We start from the raw sequence: 20,206 nt of genomic DNA, 5'->3' as shown, positions 1-20,206 counted from the left end.
GTTTTCATGTCCTTTTCCCGAGAGAGCTACTGTACTTAATACTTTACATTTCAATATTAATAGAAGGTTATGAATGGAAGATTCAGGGTGTGTCACACTAAAAAGTAATGAACCACAGATTTTATTTCAATTTTTTACAAGTCTTCCAATTATAAAGTAAATTAATTAATTTTTATTGTAATAATGCAGTTAACACTAATACTAATAATATTATTGTTAATAATAATAATGTTTAATCATATTGTTATATTATTTAATAATACATTTCCATATTTGATATGAAAACAATACACTGACAACACATTTACAAATATGTATTGATTCATTTATTGATTTTCATGTATTTCATCTATATACAACAAATATTGCAGTGTTTATAGAGTTTTCAGCCACATAATAAAATGTCCTATAATCCTTGTATCTATATGAATGCCAGGACTGAAAATAATCTATTTCTCTTGCAATCATATATCTTCCACAAGTGGAAAGGCTTTTAGATTCAAAGCACCCAAGATGTTTTCAGATCTACTGTTTACTGAAGTGCGGTAAAATGTGATTTAGTCCAAACTTCTGGAATGGTTTCCCTCTCCTCCTGTTCTAAAGAGCTAAACAAACTTTATCTTGTGTTTTTAATTAGTCACATTCTTGTTACTTTTCCCTCTCAGTGTAATAAGAAAGGTTCAGTGTATATCACTGCTAAACCAAACAGAGCAGAGGTAAACACAGGGGCTGGTTTTCCAGTGTTTGCTGTTGGTATTTGGACTTAATGGTGGAATCCAAACTCGATTAAAGAGCTACCCAATGAATATAAAAGCAGTCAAGCTTGTTTCAAAGTCACTCTGAAGTTTTTGGGTAATTAAAATGTAATTCAAAAACCTGAATAATCCAAATCAGTTTAGAATATATTGGTAAAACAAAGTTAAGAGTGTTGAGGAGCTCTAAGAAAACTCAAGTACCTTAACATCACCACATCACTTGTGCTGTTTTCTTATGACGATTCAGACAGGACTCTTCACCTCCCTCCCTCAGAGTACTGCCAGGAAATAGCATTTAGGACGTTTCAGACACAGCCAAAACAGCTCAGGAGACATCAGCCAAAAGATGTGTGTCAATCAAGTCAAACGTAAGAAAACAGACTTAAGTAACAAAGTCAGTCAGAAGATTTGGACGACCTGAAAAACAGTGAGATGTGCTGTAGGCTAAAATCAGACAGAGTTTTTCAAAGTCAATAAGAAGACTTAAGTAGGTCAGCGTCCACAGGAAGATGGTAATAATTCAAATTCAATAAGATTTTAGATTAACTGAAAGTCAGCCAGAGGACTTGGATGCTAGCCATACATGAAGATTTTGCCAACTCTGGGGGTCTTACAGGGTCGCTACTTGCAAGAGTCAAGGCTTAAAACTTGGTAATATTAAACACTGTTGATTTTACTGCAACATCTAGATCAGAAAATAACTGAAGACTAACTTAAGTCAGCCGTCCTCCACTGGAGCTGTTGCTCCACACCTCATGCAAAACTCTTATGGTTTTATTCCAACATTAGAAACGTGTCTATGACACATGAGAAACTGCATGAATAGTCCTTTGGTGTAAGGCCAGTGTTACTATCAATAGGAAATGCTGGTAACCCAAAGTCAGACAGAAGTTTGGACTTTATTACAAAAAGGGCAAAGCGGAGAGGAGGAAAACAAGCCGAGAACCAAGCCTGAGAAGTACTCTGGAGCGAGTATTCTGTACACGTGAAGACAATATTGAAGAAAACACTCGGCTGAAGGAAAACATCGTGGCCGTTCTTCGCATCACTAGAGTCCTAAAATACAGCGTAACATTGCACTGCGCCTCCTTCACCTGCTGATACAAGCACAGAGAGCCTCTGTGACCTGCTCCAACTGCTCCATAGGTGGTACTTGGTGGTTTTGGTTTGATAAAAAGAAGAAGAAACACCTTTATTGATCCCCTTATGGAAACGACTTCTCTACATTTGACTGTTCTGTGCTTAGTGAACACACACTAGTGAGCAATTCCTCACAAACACTAGAGGGCTGTGACCACCTCGGCGCCCGGGGAGCAGTTTGGGGGTTAGGGGCCTTGCTCAGGGGCACGAATGAAGTTTTCTTTGCCAGTCCCAGGAATTGAACCAGCCACCCTCCAGCCTCCACTTCTCACTTCTCTTACCTCAAGCTCACGGCTGCTGCCTAAAGGTGGGGGTGGTACTTGGTCTAAAAAGTCTGAGAACCACTGGGTCAAAAGATTTGGGCCACTCGAATTCAGTAAGGAAATTTAGATGAATTGAAAGTCAGCCAATAAGGCCTGGTTACATTAAAGTCTGATAGTAACTCAAGATCAGCTTGAAGACCCAGGTAACTGATCACACATCACACGACTTGAGTAACTCAAAGTGGCTTAGAAGGCTTCAGTGAGCTCAAAACACATTCAGTCACTTGTCCCCAGGGATCATCTGTAATGTGCTCTGCTCAAGACCTTGAAAACAGCATCTTAGACTTAAATATCAATGTAAAATTCATTAGTTTGAGGGTCTCACCCTAGCCTTTGGCCCTGGAGGTCCTGGCCTATTAGTATCCAGTGTGTAGCCTGTAATGAGGCCTATTTAGCTCCCCCATTTAAACGTGCTAATAAGATTATAAGCTCTCAGAAAGGCCTGGACGGACGTCAGGTGCTGGCATCCACCAACCCCCCCCAACACCCCCCCATCCACTCTGCTGCTCATTTGGATGTTCTTTCAGCCATAGAAATGACTGCAAATGGACTGTAACATTTGTTTGAAACCTAGCTGAGGGGATAATACAACAATAGCGGACCAGTAGAAAGGAGCAAGTGCCGAAACAGCTTATCAACAGCTGTTCCTGGCTGTTCTGCCCAGGAGGGGGGCTCTTTCTCCTTTCAAAGGAGGGCTGGTGTGCTTGAGGAGAGTGATATAATATCCCCATCCGTCTCTATTGTGGCTGCCCGGTCACTGCGGGTTTATCTGTAGCCAATGTGTGTGTGTGTATGTGTGTGTGTGCCTGCTGTCAGTAAATGGGATTATTGCGGTTTAATTGACTGTGTGTAAATACACCACCGATCAATAGCCCTGGCATGGGCAGATGCAGGAGGAGATAAGGTCCATTCTGAAGAATTCAAAACGCATTCAACACTCAATTATCCCATTCATCTGAGCGAAGGAGGGAGGTACAGGGTGGGGGGGGCAGGAAGATAGAGAGAGCGAGATGGAGGTGGCACAGATGGCCGAGAAGGAGCAGAAAAGAAAAGTTTGGAGCTGAGGCCGAACTATAGAACTTTCTTTGCAGTGTTCTTTTCTTTCGAGCAAATTTAGCGTAGAATAATGGGCTCTTTATTGGGTATTCATAAGTTGTGAACATGGTGCACTTTCTAGAAGGTGAATAGGCTGATGAGAATGGAAGGAAGAATAAGAGAGAAAGGAGGAAGAGTGGAGAAGACGGAGAAGCCCATGAATGAATGAGACACGGTCAGTCCACACGTTCTACAGCCATTCCTCCTCAAACATCAACCAAACAGACCCCACAAGCCTTTCAGATCTTTAGAAATAGGTGACCCAAGGGGGATGTCTCAGATGGCTCCTCACTCCCTACATAGTGCACTAAAGAAATAAGAAGTAACAAGGTTTCCACATCCTCAGTTATTACATTTTACATGCGTGAGTGTTCTCCGTTGTTTTAAAAGTGGCACCTAGATGGCAGTCTCTCTTTTCATTAATCAAAGCAGAAGTGGGTTGCCAAATTTTAAAGCAAGATGTGGGCATTTACCTGATTTCTAAGCATCAACATTAGGTGTTGCGGTGGGTCTGGGGCCTACCTGGAATCACTGGGTGCAAGGCAGGAACACACCCTGGAGGGGGCGCCAGTCCTTTACCTGGCACATACACATTTCAAATAATATTAATAAAAATACAACATATAAAGTCCCGCTTCGGGTGACAGTTTGGTGTGTTCTCCCTGTGTCCGCGTGGGTTTCCTCCGGGTTCTTTGTTTTCTTCCCATGGTCCAAAAACACGTCGGTAGGTGGAATGGCGACTCAAAAGTGTCCGTAAGTGTGAGTTTGAGTGAATTTGTGAGTGTGAGTTGCCCTGTGAAGGACTGTCCCCGCCTTGCACCTAGTGATTCCGGGTAGTCTCCAGTTCCACTGCAACCCTGAACTGGATAAGGGTTACAGACAATGAATGAATGAAATTTGTATGAACTATACAAATTTTAAAAATTGGGTTCAATTCAGTTTTATATTTTTGGCCTTTGGCCTTTAATCTCCAAAATAATTAGTGTATTACTTATTAAAATAATCAATTATATTTATGATTCACATTTGCCAAAACAGTGACAAGTACGTTTATGACACAAAGTGGGCTTGATGTGAATCATTGTATAGCACCCCCTTCTGGAGCAGTCAATAAATGTGCATGAGTGTGTGTAGGAAATAGCGCCCCTTGTCATGCAATACCTAACCGAGAGTGAGTGAGTATGTAAATGTATGTGTGAGGGAGTGAGGGAGTAAGGGTGAGAGTTATATAAACATAAATATTGCGCTAAATTTCTAAAGTGAAGACATTTGAGACGCAGCCTTTTTCTCTCTCCCTCCCCTTTCTCTCAGGAGACACACTTTTTCCATCATACAGGCTAAAGAAAAGCAGGGATTGTGCTGACCAAGAGGGGTGTGCCCGTATCCCACGATGCACCTGGGGCCTGCTGCCCGGCCGTCTGTCTTTTCTCACTTCTGTCCAAAGGAACAATGACCTCTCACTTTAAAAGAGCATCATTGAACAATTCCCCTTCAAAAACAACTGAAACTGTCACACCCCTTCCACGAAATCCCCCCACACACAATACAGAGGGCTGCTCCCAACCCATCCCATGAATATAGGGCCTCCATTACTGCACCATGTGTTCCCTCCAAACCATGGTGGTTCCCATGCTAGCGGCCTTTATACAGAATGAATACGGCCTGTCGGAGGAAGAATAGAGTCTCTGGAGAGGCGCTGGGTTAGTAAGGCTAATTCATCTTTTATCCCTCTAAACGCCCTTTCATTGTAATAGACTTCTAATTGACTTTGGCAAATGTGTGATTGAAAGCGCTGAGGGAGGGGAGTGGAGTAATCCGAGGTCTGAAGGAGGGCAATCGCTAATATGAGCAACTAAATACACACACGATTCTCCCACTGACACCGTGTCCCACACTCACTGCCAGCTTTGAAATTAATCCTACTCCCCACAAACTGGCCACTTTATTAGAAACACCTGTGCTCTACCTCCACTGACCGGACACTTCAGCAGAAACACACCCGTCTACTTGTACTAACTGGACACTTTCTTAGAAACACCTCCTTCTACTACCCACAAACTGGCCACTTTATCAGAAACACCCCCCTTCTACTTCCATTCACTGGCCACTTTATTAGAAACACCAGTGCTCTACCTCCACTGACCGGACACTTCAGCAGAAACACACCCGTCTACTTGTACTAACTGGACACTTTCTTAGAAACACCCCCTTCTACTACCCAAAAACTGGCCACTTCATCAGAAACACCCCCCTTCTACTTCCATTCACTGGCCACTTTATCAGAAACACTGATGATATATTTCCACATATCAGCTTAATTGGAAATTTTGACTTGATTATGATTCTCTTTAGGAAATGGAAACACCCAAGCAGACACAGGGAGAACACAACAAACTATTACAGACAGTGACCCAAGGCATGGTTGGAGCCCACAACCCTGGAGCTGCTGACAGTGATGCTACCTGTTGCACTACTGTGGCACCCTTTGAAAATATCTTTATAATAAATAATATATAATAAAAAATACCAACAGTTGCTTTACTGAATATCAGAATCAGAATTTTAATATTCCGAGTCTTTCAATTACACTCTGCACACTTTTTTTAACACCAAATGTAGGTGTATAATTACAAACTGCACCACACTAAGTGCAGCAGTGACACAAATTGAGGAGAGGAAATGTCCTGAATTTGATTGATACTGTGTAATCTGGTGGGAAAGTACTGTAAAGTATATAACCTGTCAAGAAGCTCAGGTCATTTGGTGGGAACGACTGTAGTTCTGAGATGCTGTGGTAGATATCTCTTCCTTCTGTATGAATATGAACGATAGGGCCTTGTTCTCTCCTGTATTCGTGTGCTCATAATTCAACATAAAGACTTCCCTACTACTTCCGGAGGGTTTTCTCCTAATCAGACTGTTCTGAAATCAGTCAGAAGAGAAAGGAGCTGATAGGAAAGAGGAAGGAACCATTTTTCAAAGAATGGCCTTAAATCAGCTCCCAACAGGATGGCTATGGCAGCCCCACAGTAAGAGATTCGACATCCCACAGTGCACCTGAAGTGTAAATCGGAGCAGCCGAGACCACAGGGGAAGAAAAGAACTGTTTATGAGGGATTGAGTAACACACTCTATGGGTGAAATACTGTGGAAGTCCAATAATGGCCTCTACTATGGAAGGCTTTGCTGTGAGAGTTTCTCTGCATTCATCTATATGCATATTAAAAGTGGCAATATTGGATGATTTGCTCTGGATCAAAAACACCAGCCCAACTCATCCTCAAGGTACTGGGATGGAGCTCTGTCGGTCCAGAGAATCTTTCTGAGGCTTAGCATTGGACATGATGAACCCAGGCTGCTCCAGAGCATCACAAATAATTTTTAATGGTTATTAAAGGAGATTGAATTACCTGTGTCTGCACACTTGAATGTCTGTTTACAATCTTAAAGAAGCTGAGTTCAGTAATTATCACTGGTATCTATATTTGGATATACAATGTAGCTGAATCAAATTTGTCCTCTTATATCAATCAGTCAAGACTTGTTGGATGTCTGAAATTAGTTTATTGTTTGTTTTAAGCTGTTAATATACTGTCTCTAAAAAATGACAAGTGAGGACATTGTGCAAAACTAACACAAATTTCTCTCTCACAAATTTAAACATGCCTCAACCCACAAAACATATATAAAATGTGAGAACGCTTCTAAAGAGTTAAATCTTAGAGCTGAAATCTTTTTAAAACAGATATGGCACGAATGTCTCTGTGAGACTGATCTTCATTATTGAGAGCTGAGGGTGATTAAAAGTTGGCTAAATGCTACTGCCACGTGCTATCAACACTTCGCTACAATAGTTGTTTTCTTACCAAGATCAGGCAAAATATTTATGAATCTGATCCTAGGTCAGAACTAGGGCACAAGTGTCACTAATATGAAGTCCTACACTTCAAAATATCTAAAATATGACAAAGAGAATTGGTTAGGTTTACATGCTAGCACTTAGCATAACAACAAATACTAATTGGTCTAATTTTGACTAAGTGATCCGTAAGAGCAGTTGATGGCTAGACAACGGTCGTTTCCTGGGCTAAATAACCATCCAGCAGCCTCGCAAATGGCAGGGAACAGAGCTGGGAAGGAGTTATTTAAGCTGAGATTGAAATCAGCGTCCAGACAATACAGAGTGCTGACTATTTATGGCTTCTTTCAGGTCAAAGCCCCCCCCCCCCTCTCTCTCTCTCTCCCTCTCTCTCTCTCTCTCTCTCTGTCTCTCTCTCTCTCTCTCTCTAATCACTTCATAGCCTCTTGTTCTCTCTCTCTTTCTAGTCTGTTCCCCACAGTAATTAGTAAATCATTGCGGATTCTCCAGTGCTGCCGTTCTCTGCATAAGGGTGATGAGTACATTCCTGTGTCTTTCTCATGCCCCTTTCATGCTCAGCGTTCAGGTTGAAAGCGTACGTTCACACACACACACACACACACACACACACACACACACACACACACACACACAGCATTCTTCAGTGCAAAAAATGTGCCCTTGTTGTTGTTTGGGTCTACATAAAAGAGATTCTTCACAGTCACTAAATTTCACACGCCGACCTCTAAAGCCAAGGCAAGCCTGCACTTCACTCGGTTCCAATTCACCAAACTTTGTTGTTGTTTTTTAATCCAAAAACGATTTGGCCATGGAACTTTACACTCATCTCTGCCATGGTACATCTCACCTAGAAATCCAATGATGTGCACATCTGCCGGGACTTATATTAAGGTCTATATGTTTTACTTTTCTTTTGTTGTTGTTGTATTTTTTGACATTTTTTTTCAAAGGGCCCATTTTGTGGACATTTCCATGGGTCTATGTACCAAAAAAAGTTGTTGTTCATTTTTACATGACCACGTTCTGAACTCCCTTTGGGGCTTGGGCCTTTATGAATGATCTAATTCATAGATTTGTTTTGTATTGTGTTTTATTCAATCTGGAAAAATACCGTACTTCAACACAGCCGAGGAGGGACGACCTCTGAAGAGCCCTCTGAATTTGTTTCATTGTCTTCTAATCAGCGCTGTGCCTCTATGGGAGAAAGTATAAACCTGCTTCCTAATATGGCAATGTCGACTACAGAATCATGAAACAAATTCAGAGGTCTATTAATGGATTTATGTAAATGTGCTGGCTTTACAACATCAAAAAAGTAATAAAATCAAAACAATCTGGGTTTCCAGTTAACCCCCATTTTAGAAACTTTAAGTGTCCACTGAAGGAAAAAATCTTTCATTATAAAAAGGTCAGGAAAAGTTTTTCTATGATATGGGCCCTTTAATCTTGAGCCTACTGGGCTCAGAGTGCATAACCATACAAAACCACCGAGTCACTGCTGCAACACTTAGTAATGGTGAGTGATGGAAATTAGACGTGTGACTTAATCCTTAAGACAATTCTAAATTATACCACAGACCCAGCGGTCCCATATTCTGCTGTTCCTAGACGAACTCTTTAGAACATTTTTGTCTGTTTTTATGTATGTTAATATGACTCATGGGCTGCACGGTGGTGCAGCAGGTAGTGTCGATGTCACACAGCTTCAGGGTCCTAGGGTTGTAGGTTCGAGTCTTGCTCCGGGTGACTGTCTGTGAGGAGTTTGGTGTGTTCTCCCCGTGTCCATGTGGGCTTCCTCCCACTGTCAAAATACACAAGTTGGTAGGTTGATCGGTTACTCAAAAGGGTCCAAATGTGAGTGTGTGTCGACCAGAAAAGAACTGGCGCCCTCTCCAGGGTGTATTCCCGTCTTGCGCCCAGTGATTCCGTGTAGGCTCTGGACCCACCGTGACCCTGAACTGGATAAACGCTAACAGACAACGAATGATTATGACTCATAATATGCTCACAGCATTGTCCCATTATCCATTGTAAAGCCTTCCCCAAAGATTAGAGTTTTTCACAGCACACTCCCCAATAATATCACTATTGATTACATGAGCATGTGTCCTTAAACGTTTTATACATACTGACCAGACTTAACATTAAAATGACCCCTTTGATTGTACACTCATTGTCCCTTTTTAATTTTAGCTCCTTTGGGAGCACTTTGTTGTTCTACAAATACAGAGTGTAGTCTATATGTTCCTCTACATATTTATTTTGTTCACCCCATCACTCTTTTTTCAATAGTCATGACCACAGAGCAGGCATGATTTGTGTTGTGGATCATTCTCAGCACTGCTGTGACACACACGTGGTGGAAGAGTGATAGTGTGTGTAGCGTTAGTGCAAGTGGATTAGACAAAGTAATGCGGTTGGAGTTTTTTAAACTTTGTCCATTATAAACACCTACCTTGTTGGTTCACCTTGTCCTTCATCAGTGGTCACAGTGCAGTGCCTTAGACTCAGTCCAGCACTGACAATGAGGTTTTTTATAAACCGCCAGTTCTACTGCTGTGTCTGATCCAGTCATACAAACCCAACACACACCCAAACCACCAGAGCAGCCCCCAAAAAATACCTGCCCTGTGGTGGTTGTGTGGGGTCCTAACCACTGAAGAACAGGGTGAAAATTCGCAGAACAACACATGGACTACAGTCTGTAATTGCAAAACTAGAGTCAGCGGGAACTGATTGTGGAATGCACCATTCATGAGCTACACCAAAATTATTAGAGCGCGTTTGTTGCCATCTGCTGGTTTTGTTTTGAACTGCAGCGGGTTTCCGCACGGAAAGATCTTTGATTTGTGTTAGAAAAAAAACGGATTTATTTCTCCTGTTGATCGCTTTTTGTTCCTAAGATCATGAAGTCACTATTTAGACCAGAAAACCATTAAATCTCTTTTAGCCCCTGTGATAATATGCGACCAAATCCGCGCTGCTGGGAGTGTCTTGCGGCCACAAATATTTTCTGTGCCGGAGATGGACGAGTTGAGTTGACCCATGAAACTTTTACGAGCGTCTTTTAACGACTTTTATTCCATGAATTCGTATATTAGCAACTAGAAAGACTTAATAAGATGTTATAAAAAATTTCCTCGACGTAATTTCTGTTATAATTGTGATTTAATGCGTGTATTTGTATTTAACAAAATGCCAGTTAGCTTGGCCAGGGCAGCTTGGCTTTAGCTTTAGCCTTGAAAACGGCTTCCGGTCAGCGTCTAAACGACTGCAGAGTGTCGTGGTGAGTCTTTGTCATTAAATATACGTATTCCAGGAGCAAGGGTATTTTTGAATGTTGTCAAAAACGTCCAGTAGCTGCTGTGGCTAACAGCTAGTTCCTCCTTCTCTAGATTAGCACACAAGCTAATGTTTATATGGATACTAAGGCGCGAGTTTATTACATTTTCAGGCACAAACTGCTTATTAACTGTGAAAGTAATATTTATGTGGAATAGGATTTACCTAGCTACTATTGTTATGCGCTTGTAACAGCCTCCCTGCTAACAAATAGCTGTTTTCTTTGTTTAGTTCGGGTAAAAACATCGGCTAGATGCTCTAAAGAGTATAAACAATTCACTACATAGATATCAACCATATTGGGGGGGATCCAGAACTGATAATCCAACATCAGGGGTGTATTTCACACATCATTTCAGCCAGATAACTTAAACCCAGAGTTAAGACTGTCCAACAGAAAGGGCTATTGAACAGTCCACAACTTTGGGATGAAGTTATCTGAATAACTTAGAAATCCTATTAGGAATCTATTAGGACCACTGAAACAGACTGGCACAAATGAGGCGTTATTGGTGATTAGTAAAGCTGTAGACTAAGCACGGTCCATGCTTATTGTCACTGTAGTATAGGATATATATTTTGATGTACATCTCCAGTATGGCACAGCTTTACTTTGTTGAACTTTAAAATGTAGAATGGCACCTTAAAATCTCATCCTAGTTACATGTTCAAGAAGAAGTCCACTTGGTTTTTAAAGGACAGGGGTGTGAACAAACTCTGTCAGAGGGGTTTACTGGGAAATGGTTTGTCATAGAGAAACTTATCAACAGTGCGCAAAGTAGTTTTATTGAAGTTGTAACTCTTTTGTTTGCTTCTTAAACTTTAACATTGATGGATGATATTAATAATAAGTCTAAACAATGCTTCACACACAGGAAACAACGAAAATCCCAAAGCAAAACTTCGCAAATGATGCAAGTTGTGTAAACATTGTTATAAATAAATGTATAAATATAAATTTACCTTCAGACATCTGGTTCCATTCACCAGCACTGTGAACTGTTTGTTTACAATAAGTCTTTCCAGAACAGATACTTTTACATTGACCCCTTTCAGACTACTCACCCCTTTTAACATGTACAACATGACATTTACCTGTTAATGTTGCATTATAAAATGTCTTCCAGGAAACGCAGCAGTACCAGGCCTTTTCCTTCCGACCCACTACCCTGCTGTCTGGAGCCTGGCCATGAGCACAGACTGAACTACCTGAGGCAGGTTTCAATAAAATGGCTGCAGAGCTTTACCCTGCCAAGAAACTGCCCCCTGTGTCCGCCACCGTGCAGCAGTACCAGCAGCAGAACATCAGCAACAACAACACCATTCAGGGCTGCAACTGGCAGGGCCTTTATCCCACCATCAGAGAGAGGTAGACCCATTCGCACACTCTCGTATTTAATCTGTCATGGGCTGCTTTTAGAGTCCAGGGAGAGCTAAGGTTTACTGTGTGCCGTGGGATGAACAGGAGTAAAAGTAGATATTAACTACAGGAAGCTGTATCTGTGGAGGGCTTTAATGCCATCACAAGCACAGTGTGAATTAACCACATCAAACTAAGATGTCACTGCAGTGCTGACAATGATCCACCACCAAAATCATACCTCCTCTGTGGGAGTCCCGATCACTGAGGAACAGGAAGAAAGTGGGCAAACAAAGTATGCAGAGCAACAAGTGTACTACAGTCTGTAATTGTGGAACTGCAAAGTGATCATGTGTCTTCAGTGGAGCTGAGAATGGACAGTGAGTGTAAGAATAGGGAGGTCATTTTAATATTATTGCTTATTATTGGTCAGGCAGTAAGTAATGATTTCATCAGAAATATCTTTTTAGACTTCCTTCCTGTACATAAATGAAAAGCAGTATTGTCTTTTGGCTCTGGTTTTCCAGCTCAACCCAAACATAGCTATAATCTCCATCCTCCTGACAACATTTTCTAAAAGCTGCATCTTCTACAGCTCTGAGTAGTTTCATATTTCACATTTATATGTTTTCTTTACAGTTTCAAGCACTGTACAAGTTTCTGTTAATGCGGAGATTCCTCCGCCTGTGCCACAAATGCTGTATTCCTGCTACATCCAGATGCTGGAAAAAAGCCAGATGTGGATGCTTGTACCATTGTATGTATGTTTGACACTCAGCGGGTACACTGGAGTGCCTCGACATAAAAGGCCCTTTGTGTTTTCTCTGCAGAAACGCAGTCATGTTCAACAATGAGCTGATGGCAGACGTGCATTTCGTTGTCGGACCCCCGGGGGGGACGCAGAGAGTGCCGGGGCACAAGGTGAGAGTGGGAATGCAGTAACCATGGCAACCCACAGGCTCATTGTTTATTCCCAACTTAGATTACACAGTCACGCTGTAAGGTAATATAATGCAGCCTTCTGCATGACACTGCTGTAATGGGTCAGTGTAAAGTGTCTCAGGGTAAGGAGTGCAGCATTTTATTCATCCCAGAATATTTGTCCGCTACTTAACATCTTTAAAGGCCAGTTTAACCCATTTTCCATGATTACCAGAGTGGCTGAGATGTCTCAGAAGTCCTTTAGTGTGGTTTAATGTGAAATGGGTCATAGAGGAACTTGCAGTCTCAGAATCTTTCACAGTGGTTATAATAGGAACCAGAGGTCAAATATAACTAGGCTGCTTTGTTTTACAACACCCCACTAACTGAAAGCATAAAACTAAATCTCAACTAAATCTTCATAACATTCTCATATGCATAGTTTTGTAGTAGTATAGCCATAGATTGAGCATGGTCCAGGATCAACCAACATTTCACATGAATTTCTGTTTCTTTCTTTCTTTTAGTATGTCCTGGCTGTAGGGAGCTCTGTGTTTCATGCTATGTTTTACGGAGAGCTGGCCGAGGGTAAAGATGAGATCCGCATCCCTGATGTTGAGCCGCCTTCTTTCCTCGCAATGCTCAAGTAAGAAAATGTATTTTCTCCTCCTACTATTTGCTCTTCTTTATCCGTTTCCTTCTCACTTTATTTCCCAACCTATTCCTTAATCTTCCTTTAGCATTCCGTGCTCTCTGAGCCCTTTTTACTTTCTTGCCATTTTTGTCTCTTGAGCTCCCAATCCCTTCCTGTTTTTGTTTTTATTTTTCATGCCTTGTTCATTCTGCTCCTTTTCCCTCACTTCTTCCTTTCTTTCACTCATGCTCTCTCCATTATCCTTCCTTTTTCTCCCGTTCTTGAACTCTCCTGCTGTGCTCTTCCTGTCTTTCTCCCATTTTTGCTTCCCTCCTGTGCTGTTTGCTTTCCCATCACCTTTGTCTCATTTGTTCTTTCTTTCTGGCACACTTTCCATGTTCACTTACCCTTCCTCTGTCCCTTTATCCTTTGTCTTCTTTAATCCCTCCTTCTCCCTCTCCTGCAGGTATATTTACTGTGATGAGATCGACCTGTGTGCTGACACTGTTCTGGCCACTCTTTACGCGGCTAAGAAGTACATCGTGCCTCATTTGGCGCGGGCGTGTGTGACGTTTCTGGAGACGAGTCTTAGTGCTCGTAACGCCTGTGTGCTGCTGTCTCAGAGCTGTTTGTTTGAGGAGCCGGACCTGACACAACGCTGCTGGGAGGTGATTGATGCTCAGGCCGAGTTGGCACTGCGTTCAGAGGGTTTCTGTGACATTGATGCTCAGACATTGGAGAGCATCCTGCGCAGGGAAACGCTGAACGCCAAGGAGACGGTGGTGCTGGAGGCAGCACTGAACTGGGCAGAGGCTGAGTGCCACCGGCAGGTAGGAGTGGTCACTAACAATATGTTATTGTTAAGATCTTTTATACAAATTTTGTGCAACAAACCAGAAAAATGCATATATTAATTGTTCTTACGTTGCCATATGGCACACCCTTGTTGGCAGGAACTGCAGCCCACCATGGAGAACAAAAGGCTGGTGCTGGGCAAGGCCATTTACTTAATCCGGATTCCAGCCATGTCCCTGGATGACTTTGCTAACGGTGTGGCACAGTCAGGTGTGCTGACACTCAATGAGACCAACGACGTCTTCCTGTGGTTCACGGCGGCGAGAAAGCCAGAGCTTCCATTTGTATGCAAGCCTCGGAAAGGCCTTACCCCACAGAAATGCCACAGGTTCCAGTCCTGCGCCTACCGCAGCAACCAGTGGCGTTACCGAGGACGCTGCGACAGCATCCAGTTTGCAGTGGATAAGAGGGTTTTCATTGCCGGCTTCGGCCTGTATGGTTCCAGCTGCGGCTCAGCTGAGTACCAGGCCAAAATTGAGCTCAAGAGACAGGGGGTCACCCTGGGCCTTGCTGTGATCAAGTACTTCTCTGACGGATCCAGCAACACGTTCCCTGTGTTTTTCGAGTACCCTGTGCAGGTAGAACCAGACACGTTCTACACAGCCAGTGTGGTGCTTGACGGTAACGAGCTGAGCTACTTTGGCCAGGAAGGCATGACCGAAGTGCAGTGTGGGAAAGTCACCTTCCAGTTCCAGTGTTCCTCAGACAGTACCAACGGTACAGGGGTACAGGGTGGGCAGATTCCTGAACTCATATTTTATGCATGAGAAACATGAGCAAACCACTGCTTCTCTGGTGTAGGGGGGTAAAGGGTGCCATTTGACAATCTTCTAGATCTCTGGTCCTGGGATACACTCTTAAAACAAGTGTCTATAAGCGGTTCTCATATAAACCTTCACATTCGGGGGGGTGTCCAAGCTAAGTCTGAGCGAATGATCTGGGGAGTTTAGTTTATACTGTAATTTACATAAACACATAAACCATGAAGGATCTTCAGGAGCATCTGAATATCACTGTTGGCTGTACTACACTCTCTGTGGTTATAGATCAGGATACTAGGACTTGGGCACCCCTACTCAAATCGATTTGTATAGCGCTTTACTACTGTACATTGGGTATAAGGTTCTGTAAACTTTGAAAACATTCACGCAATGAAATGGCTCCTCCTCCTTATTTGGTGTAATGAATGTGTCATGAATTAGTGGATTCTACACCCAAATAGTGCACTAAAATTATGTAACCATGGCTTTTCTTAAAGCACTGTCTGGCTGTAAAGACTGGTATTTCATGACCTATGTAGGGCACTACATACTGAGTAGGGAGCCATTCTGTTCTAACACAGCCAGTTCAGCTCTGGAAAAGCTTGTTCCTTAAGCAAGTACAGTGTCCTGCAGAGATTATTGTTGTTCTTATAGCTCTAGACAGAAGACCTTGAAGACCTTGAAACACTAGTGGCCAATGAGGATGTAGGGTCATGTATTTCAAGCAGTTTGTGTACAGCTTTGCTCTTAAAGTACTGCCCTTAACATCTCTTGCCTCAAAATATCAGTGCCATAACTGATCTAATAAGCAACAGACCACTAATAACATCGTCACTGTCTGATATAAACCTTTATCTCCAAAGTTAACTTTACAGTAGAACGAAGAAAATATATTTGTGTGAAAAACATTTGATGAAAATTAAAGTAAAAAAAGCATTAATTTCAAGTAATTTTTGACCATTTCTGCTATTCTGATTGTCATCAGAACTTTGGATAATGTAAGTTACTTAAGTTTCAAAAAGTAAAGCTGAACAATAACGGAGATACAATGTTCTGTTCTGACAGCGATGATGTTAACGGGCGAGGGCTAGTAATTTATTTCACATTCCATGAGTTTTTATTCCTTTGTGAATAGTGTGATTCAGAATTAATTTCAGAATTCAAGTAATATTGGTTCACTCATTAGCTTGATTACTATTCGCTATTACTATTACTATTACTATATCATTTCTATATTTTTAAATGAAGAAACTGAAGGATACACAGTAAAACGTATGAAACATGTCATTTACTGCACTACTATTTACTGTGACACAGAGCCATTTTAACACACGGCTGATCTGTAAATCTGTGATCCATTGCTCTATCCACAAATTAGTTCTCTCCTACCAAACTGCTAGGTTGGACAAGCTCTGCATAATGATGACAAAATCCCATTGGGCTTTATACAAAACTGTAGCTTGTTTTTTACCAGTAATGATTGCAGCTGAAAGTGCTAAGTGTCTAATTTAAAGATCTCTTTTTTTTTTTTTTTTTTTTTTTTTTTTTGCTGTCGTTTGGAAAAGCTTGTCCAACCTAGCAACAATAACAACAAAAGAAGATACAGGGGGTCCTCGACTTACGACGTGGATCCGTTCCTACGTCGTGTCGTAAACCGATTTTCGGTGTAAGTTGGAACATACGTAAATACTGTACGTAAATAACGTACTGCAAGCACTTATCCTATCCTAACAACTATCCTCCTTGGTCCTGAGCCGCGTAACCATGTATTCTTCCGCCGCGCACACCAAACACGAAGTTTGCATTACGACGTTTACGACGCAAAACCACTTACGTTGAAACAAGGCTTTATACAGTAAATTGGAGGTGTGTCGTAACCACGAACCATCATAACTCGGGACTGACGTAACCCAAGGACCTCCTGTATTTATGGGCAGAACATTGATAGGTCAATTTTAACTGCTCCCAACATTTGATATGACATCAATTTATGTATAAACCTCTCCCTGGATCTGTCCTCAGATTAAAATGGGATCCCTACACCTCCCACTGCACAATCACGTACCACAGTAACTGAGTTAAGCTATGAATAACTGCTTTGAATAAATAGCTTTGAATTCCTTCTCGCTAGAACCTCATCATTCATCATAGTATTTGACAATGACAGTGGCTTCTATTCGTTGGATTCATAGTCATAGTTTTATCACTTTTTTTAGGATGGTGCTTATTTCTTGCATATTTGAGTGCATTCTCTGCAGAAGTGGTGCTAAATCCAGTACTGTAGCAGTTTCTTTCTGAAGCTGAATGGAGTGAATCTGTTTTAGTGAGAGCAGTAAACACTGGGGTCTGTGTCACAAAGCTATTTAATATTTAGCCAGCTAACTTGACCTAAACCTGGGTTTTGAGCAGCTTATTCTTTTATCAAACTACATCACCATGGAGTCTTGTGACTAACCCACGTCAGGGACAGTTGCGTTGGGTATTTTACACAGCTTTTTTGATGAATTAGTGACCATGATGGTGGTGGACCTCTCTAATCCTTTTTTGAGGCACTTTGTGAGGTTTGTGACATCAATCAACATAAATACAACTTTTCAGCAGAGGAATCAAGTCAGCCTACACATGTCACTAATATTATTATTCTAATAAGCACTAACACTGTAGCAGAGGTGATAATGCCACAACATTTTCACAATAGTAAATGCATTCCACTTCCCTTTGTGTAAAAGTAAGCCACTCATGTTGAACACGATTTAGTGCAGGGGCTCTCCTTAGTCAGGCCCCTCATCATTCATCCTGTTTATTTGCTATTGAAAGAAGTGATAGACTTGTTTTGAAGCAACTCCTGTTCAGCCATGTGTAGTAAACACTCACAGCACATTTTAAATAGGTGGCATTCTACTGGTTTTGTTTCTATGCTGAGAAACTTCAGTCTTAATAGTACACATTAGCATATGTTATCAGTAATAAGTAATAAAGTACTTATTTTATTGAATGTTACTTTATTTTTATCCTTCGTGTGTTACTGAGGTCTGATCATGATTTGTTAATGGTTCTATTCTTGCATCATGTCTTTTTGCAGTGTGTACTGTAAGAACATCACTGTTGCTAAGCTAGTTTTTTCTTTTCTTTGAAAATGAAGCCTCCTAACAGAAGAACCTTGTGCTAAAGCAAGAACATTTGTTAAATTGCAAATATTGTGGACATTCTGTATAATGCCTTAGAGAATGTATCTCCCCTGAGAATCCCCACGTTAAATATTTTATATATTGTATATTTTTACCAAATACAGCTTGAATCTTGCTGCTTAAGGCTTGGTTCGTTATGCTAGCTGTGTTAGCGCTGAGAGTCTCCACGTCTGAGACTGGGAGCCTGGAAATATCAAAGTCACACAGTTTCTCCCCTTAATCTCAATGTAGTCAATGTCCAAAGTCTTTAACTTTACTCTGGATCTATGAGGTTAATGTACCCAATAACAACAAGATTATTAGCATTGTGCTAACTGCAGTGTCTAATTCATTGCTCTCAGTTAGCATTGTGCTAACTGCAGGGTCTAAATCATTGCTGTCACTGAATGATATAGCTTTGTCTTTAAACATGGACACCAGTATATTAGCACTTGCTAAAACACTAATTGTGGCCATGTTAAAGGTGTTTTTCTGATCAACTACATTTAGGTTAAGGGAAATTCTAATGCAGAGTTGATTTTTAAAGGTGCAGTGTGTAGGATTTAGTGGTGTCTAGCAGTAAGGTTGCAAAACTTAATTTAATATCCATCCCTCACCCCTTCTTTATGAGCTGCAAGTTCAATATAAAGTCACAGACCCACTCTAGAGCTGGTGTTGTGTTTGTAATGTAGAAATATATGATGCCGCAACATGGCAGCCTCTGTCGGAAGAGGACCTACTGCCTATGCAGATATAGAGGTGTCATTCTAAGCTAAAGACAACACAACTACCCTTAGCTACAGGTGACTACACACTAATAAAAACAGGTTTGGTTTCGGATAACAGATCCCACTCAGTCGTACACACCGCAGCTTTAAAGTTAAAATACCTGCTAATCACACATGACGGAACCTTTTAAAATATAACAAAATATAAAAACCATGTACTGAGCTTTGATATTTGACCATCTGTACCTTTCCACACCTGCTGCTGCTGAAATGATTCATCCAGTTTTTAGTGGGTTTATTTTTGTTACATATATTACACCTTTAATGAGATTCAGAAATGTGACCCAATCGGAAATAAACCCACCAACATTCTTGTAGTTTAGAGGACACTGTGATAAAAGCAAATCTCTCGCGATACAGTCTGTTACACTGATGTGATATTTAAAACTGCAGTCTTCCAACACTGATTCAGTACAAGGGGGAATCCACTGATGTTTCAACATTTCTGTATAATTCAGTCTCTGAGGTGTAAACAGTTATTCAGTGTGGTGTGAAATGGTTGATTGAAGCTGAACCTGGTGCCTCTTTTCCACAAGCAGGATTTATGAGTTGTCTGACTGTACCAGTTCGTCTTTCTGAGAGGAAGCCATTGGGTTCCATTTACAACCACTGTAAACAGTTCTAATGATATATTCTTCAAGAACTGGGAGTTTCACACTGAATGACAGTTTTCATGTTAATGACTGTATTAAGTTGAGACGTTAGTGAAGTTCCACTTTTAAAATCCTAAAATAAGGCTGACTTTAGCAGCTGAGATTGGTTCAAACAAATGGTAGCAGTTGCCTTCGTTGTGATGATGTATTGAACTAAAAGTCAGCTGGTGTTTCCAAAAAAGCCTAAAACAAGAAAAAGTCATGAAGTTAGAATAATAAAATATAAATGGTTTTTATCCTGTCCTGTAAATGCATACGTACAATCAGGGCAACATTTCTGGATTGGGTTTACAATCAGAGTTTGTGTAGATCTTGTGATTTGTGAGATGTGACTTGAGCTTGTACCTCATGTGGAAGAGTATGTGTGTCTGTGTAACAGTTTGAATCAGTCTTCATTGCTGATGTGCCTGTGTCGCTGCCAGTGATTAAGTGCCAGTGGGACTCCTGAATGTGTTTGGATCAGAACCAGTATGATCAATAAAGCAAGTCTTCATCTAAGGCCTTTTTAACCTCTCAGTTCTTGGTCCTTGTC

The 20,206-nt window shown here is 41.3% G+C and overlaps 1 protein-coding gene across 1 annotated transcript; it reads left to right on the top strand.

The window, feature by feature from the left end:
- The first annotated feature begins 10,041 nt into the window (after positions 1-10,041).
- Positions 10,042-20,179, top strand: btbd3a (BTB (POZ) domain containing 3a). Its single transcript, XM_066660836.1, has 6 exons — positions 10,042-10,479; positions 11,663-11,904; positions 12,726-12,816; positions 13,344-13,462; positions 13,917-14,280; positions 14,404-20,179. Exons 2-6 carry the CDS (start codon positions 11,765-11,767, stop codon positions 15,070-15,072), a joined length of 1,383 nt encoding a protein of 460 aa, XP_066516933.1. The 5' UTR covers positions 10,042-10,479; positions 11,663-11,764; the 3' UTR covers positions 15,073-20,179.
- Positions 20,180-20,206: the final 27 nt, after the last annotated feature.

This window comes from Hoplias malabaricus, chromosome 2 (assembly GCF_029633855.1).
Source record: "Hoplias malabaricus isolate fHopMal1 chromosome 2, fHopMal1.hap1, whole genome shotgun sequence".
Lineage (NCBI taxonomy): Eukaryota > Metazoa > Chordata > Actinopteri > Characiformes > Erythrinidae > Hoplias > Hoplias malabaricus.
The sequence above is the reverse complement of the archived record's forward strand: the minus strand, read 5'-3'. Positions and strand labels throughout refer to the sequence as shown.

Bases quoted from the DNA above. Each gene is read 5' to 3' on its own strand.
- btbd3a (XM_066660836.1), top strand. From the start codon at position 11,765: ATGGCTGCAGAGCTTTACCCTGCCAAGAAACTGCCCCCTGTGTCCGCC. The intron at 12,817-13,343 runs GTGAGAGTGGGA...TCTTTCTTTTAG, and splicing joins AGAGAGTGCCGGGGCACAAG to TATGTCCTGGCTGTAGGGAG. The intron at 14,281-14,403 runs GTAGGAGTGGTC...CCTTGTTGGCAG, and splicing joins AGGCTGAGTGCCACCGGCAG to GAACTGCAGCCCACCATGGA.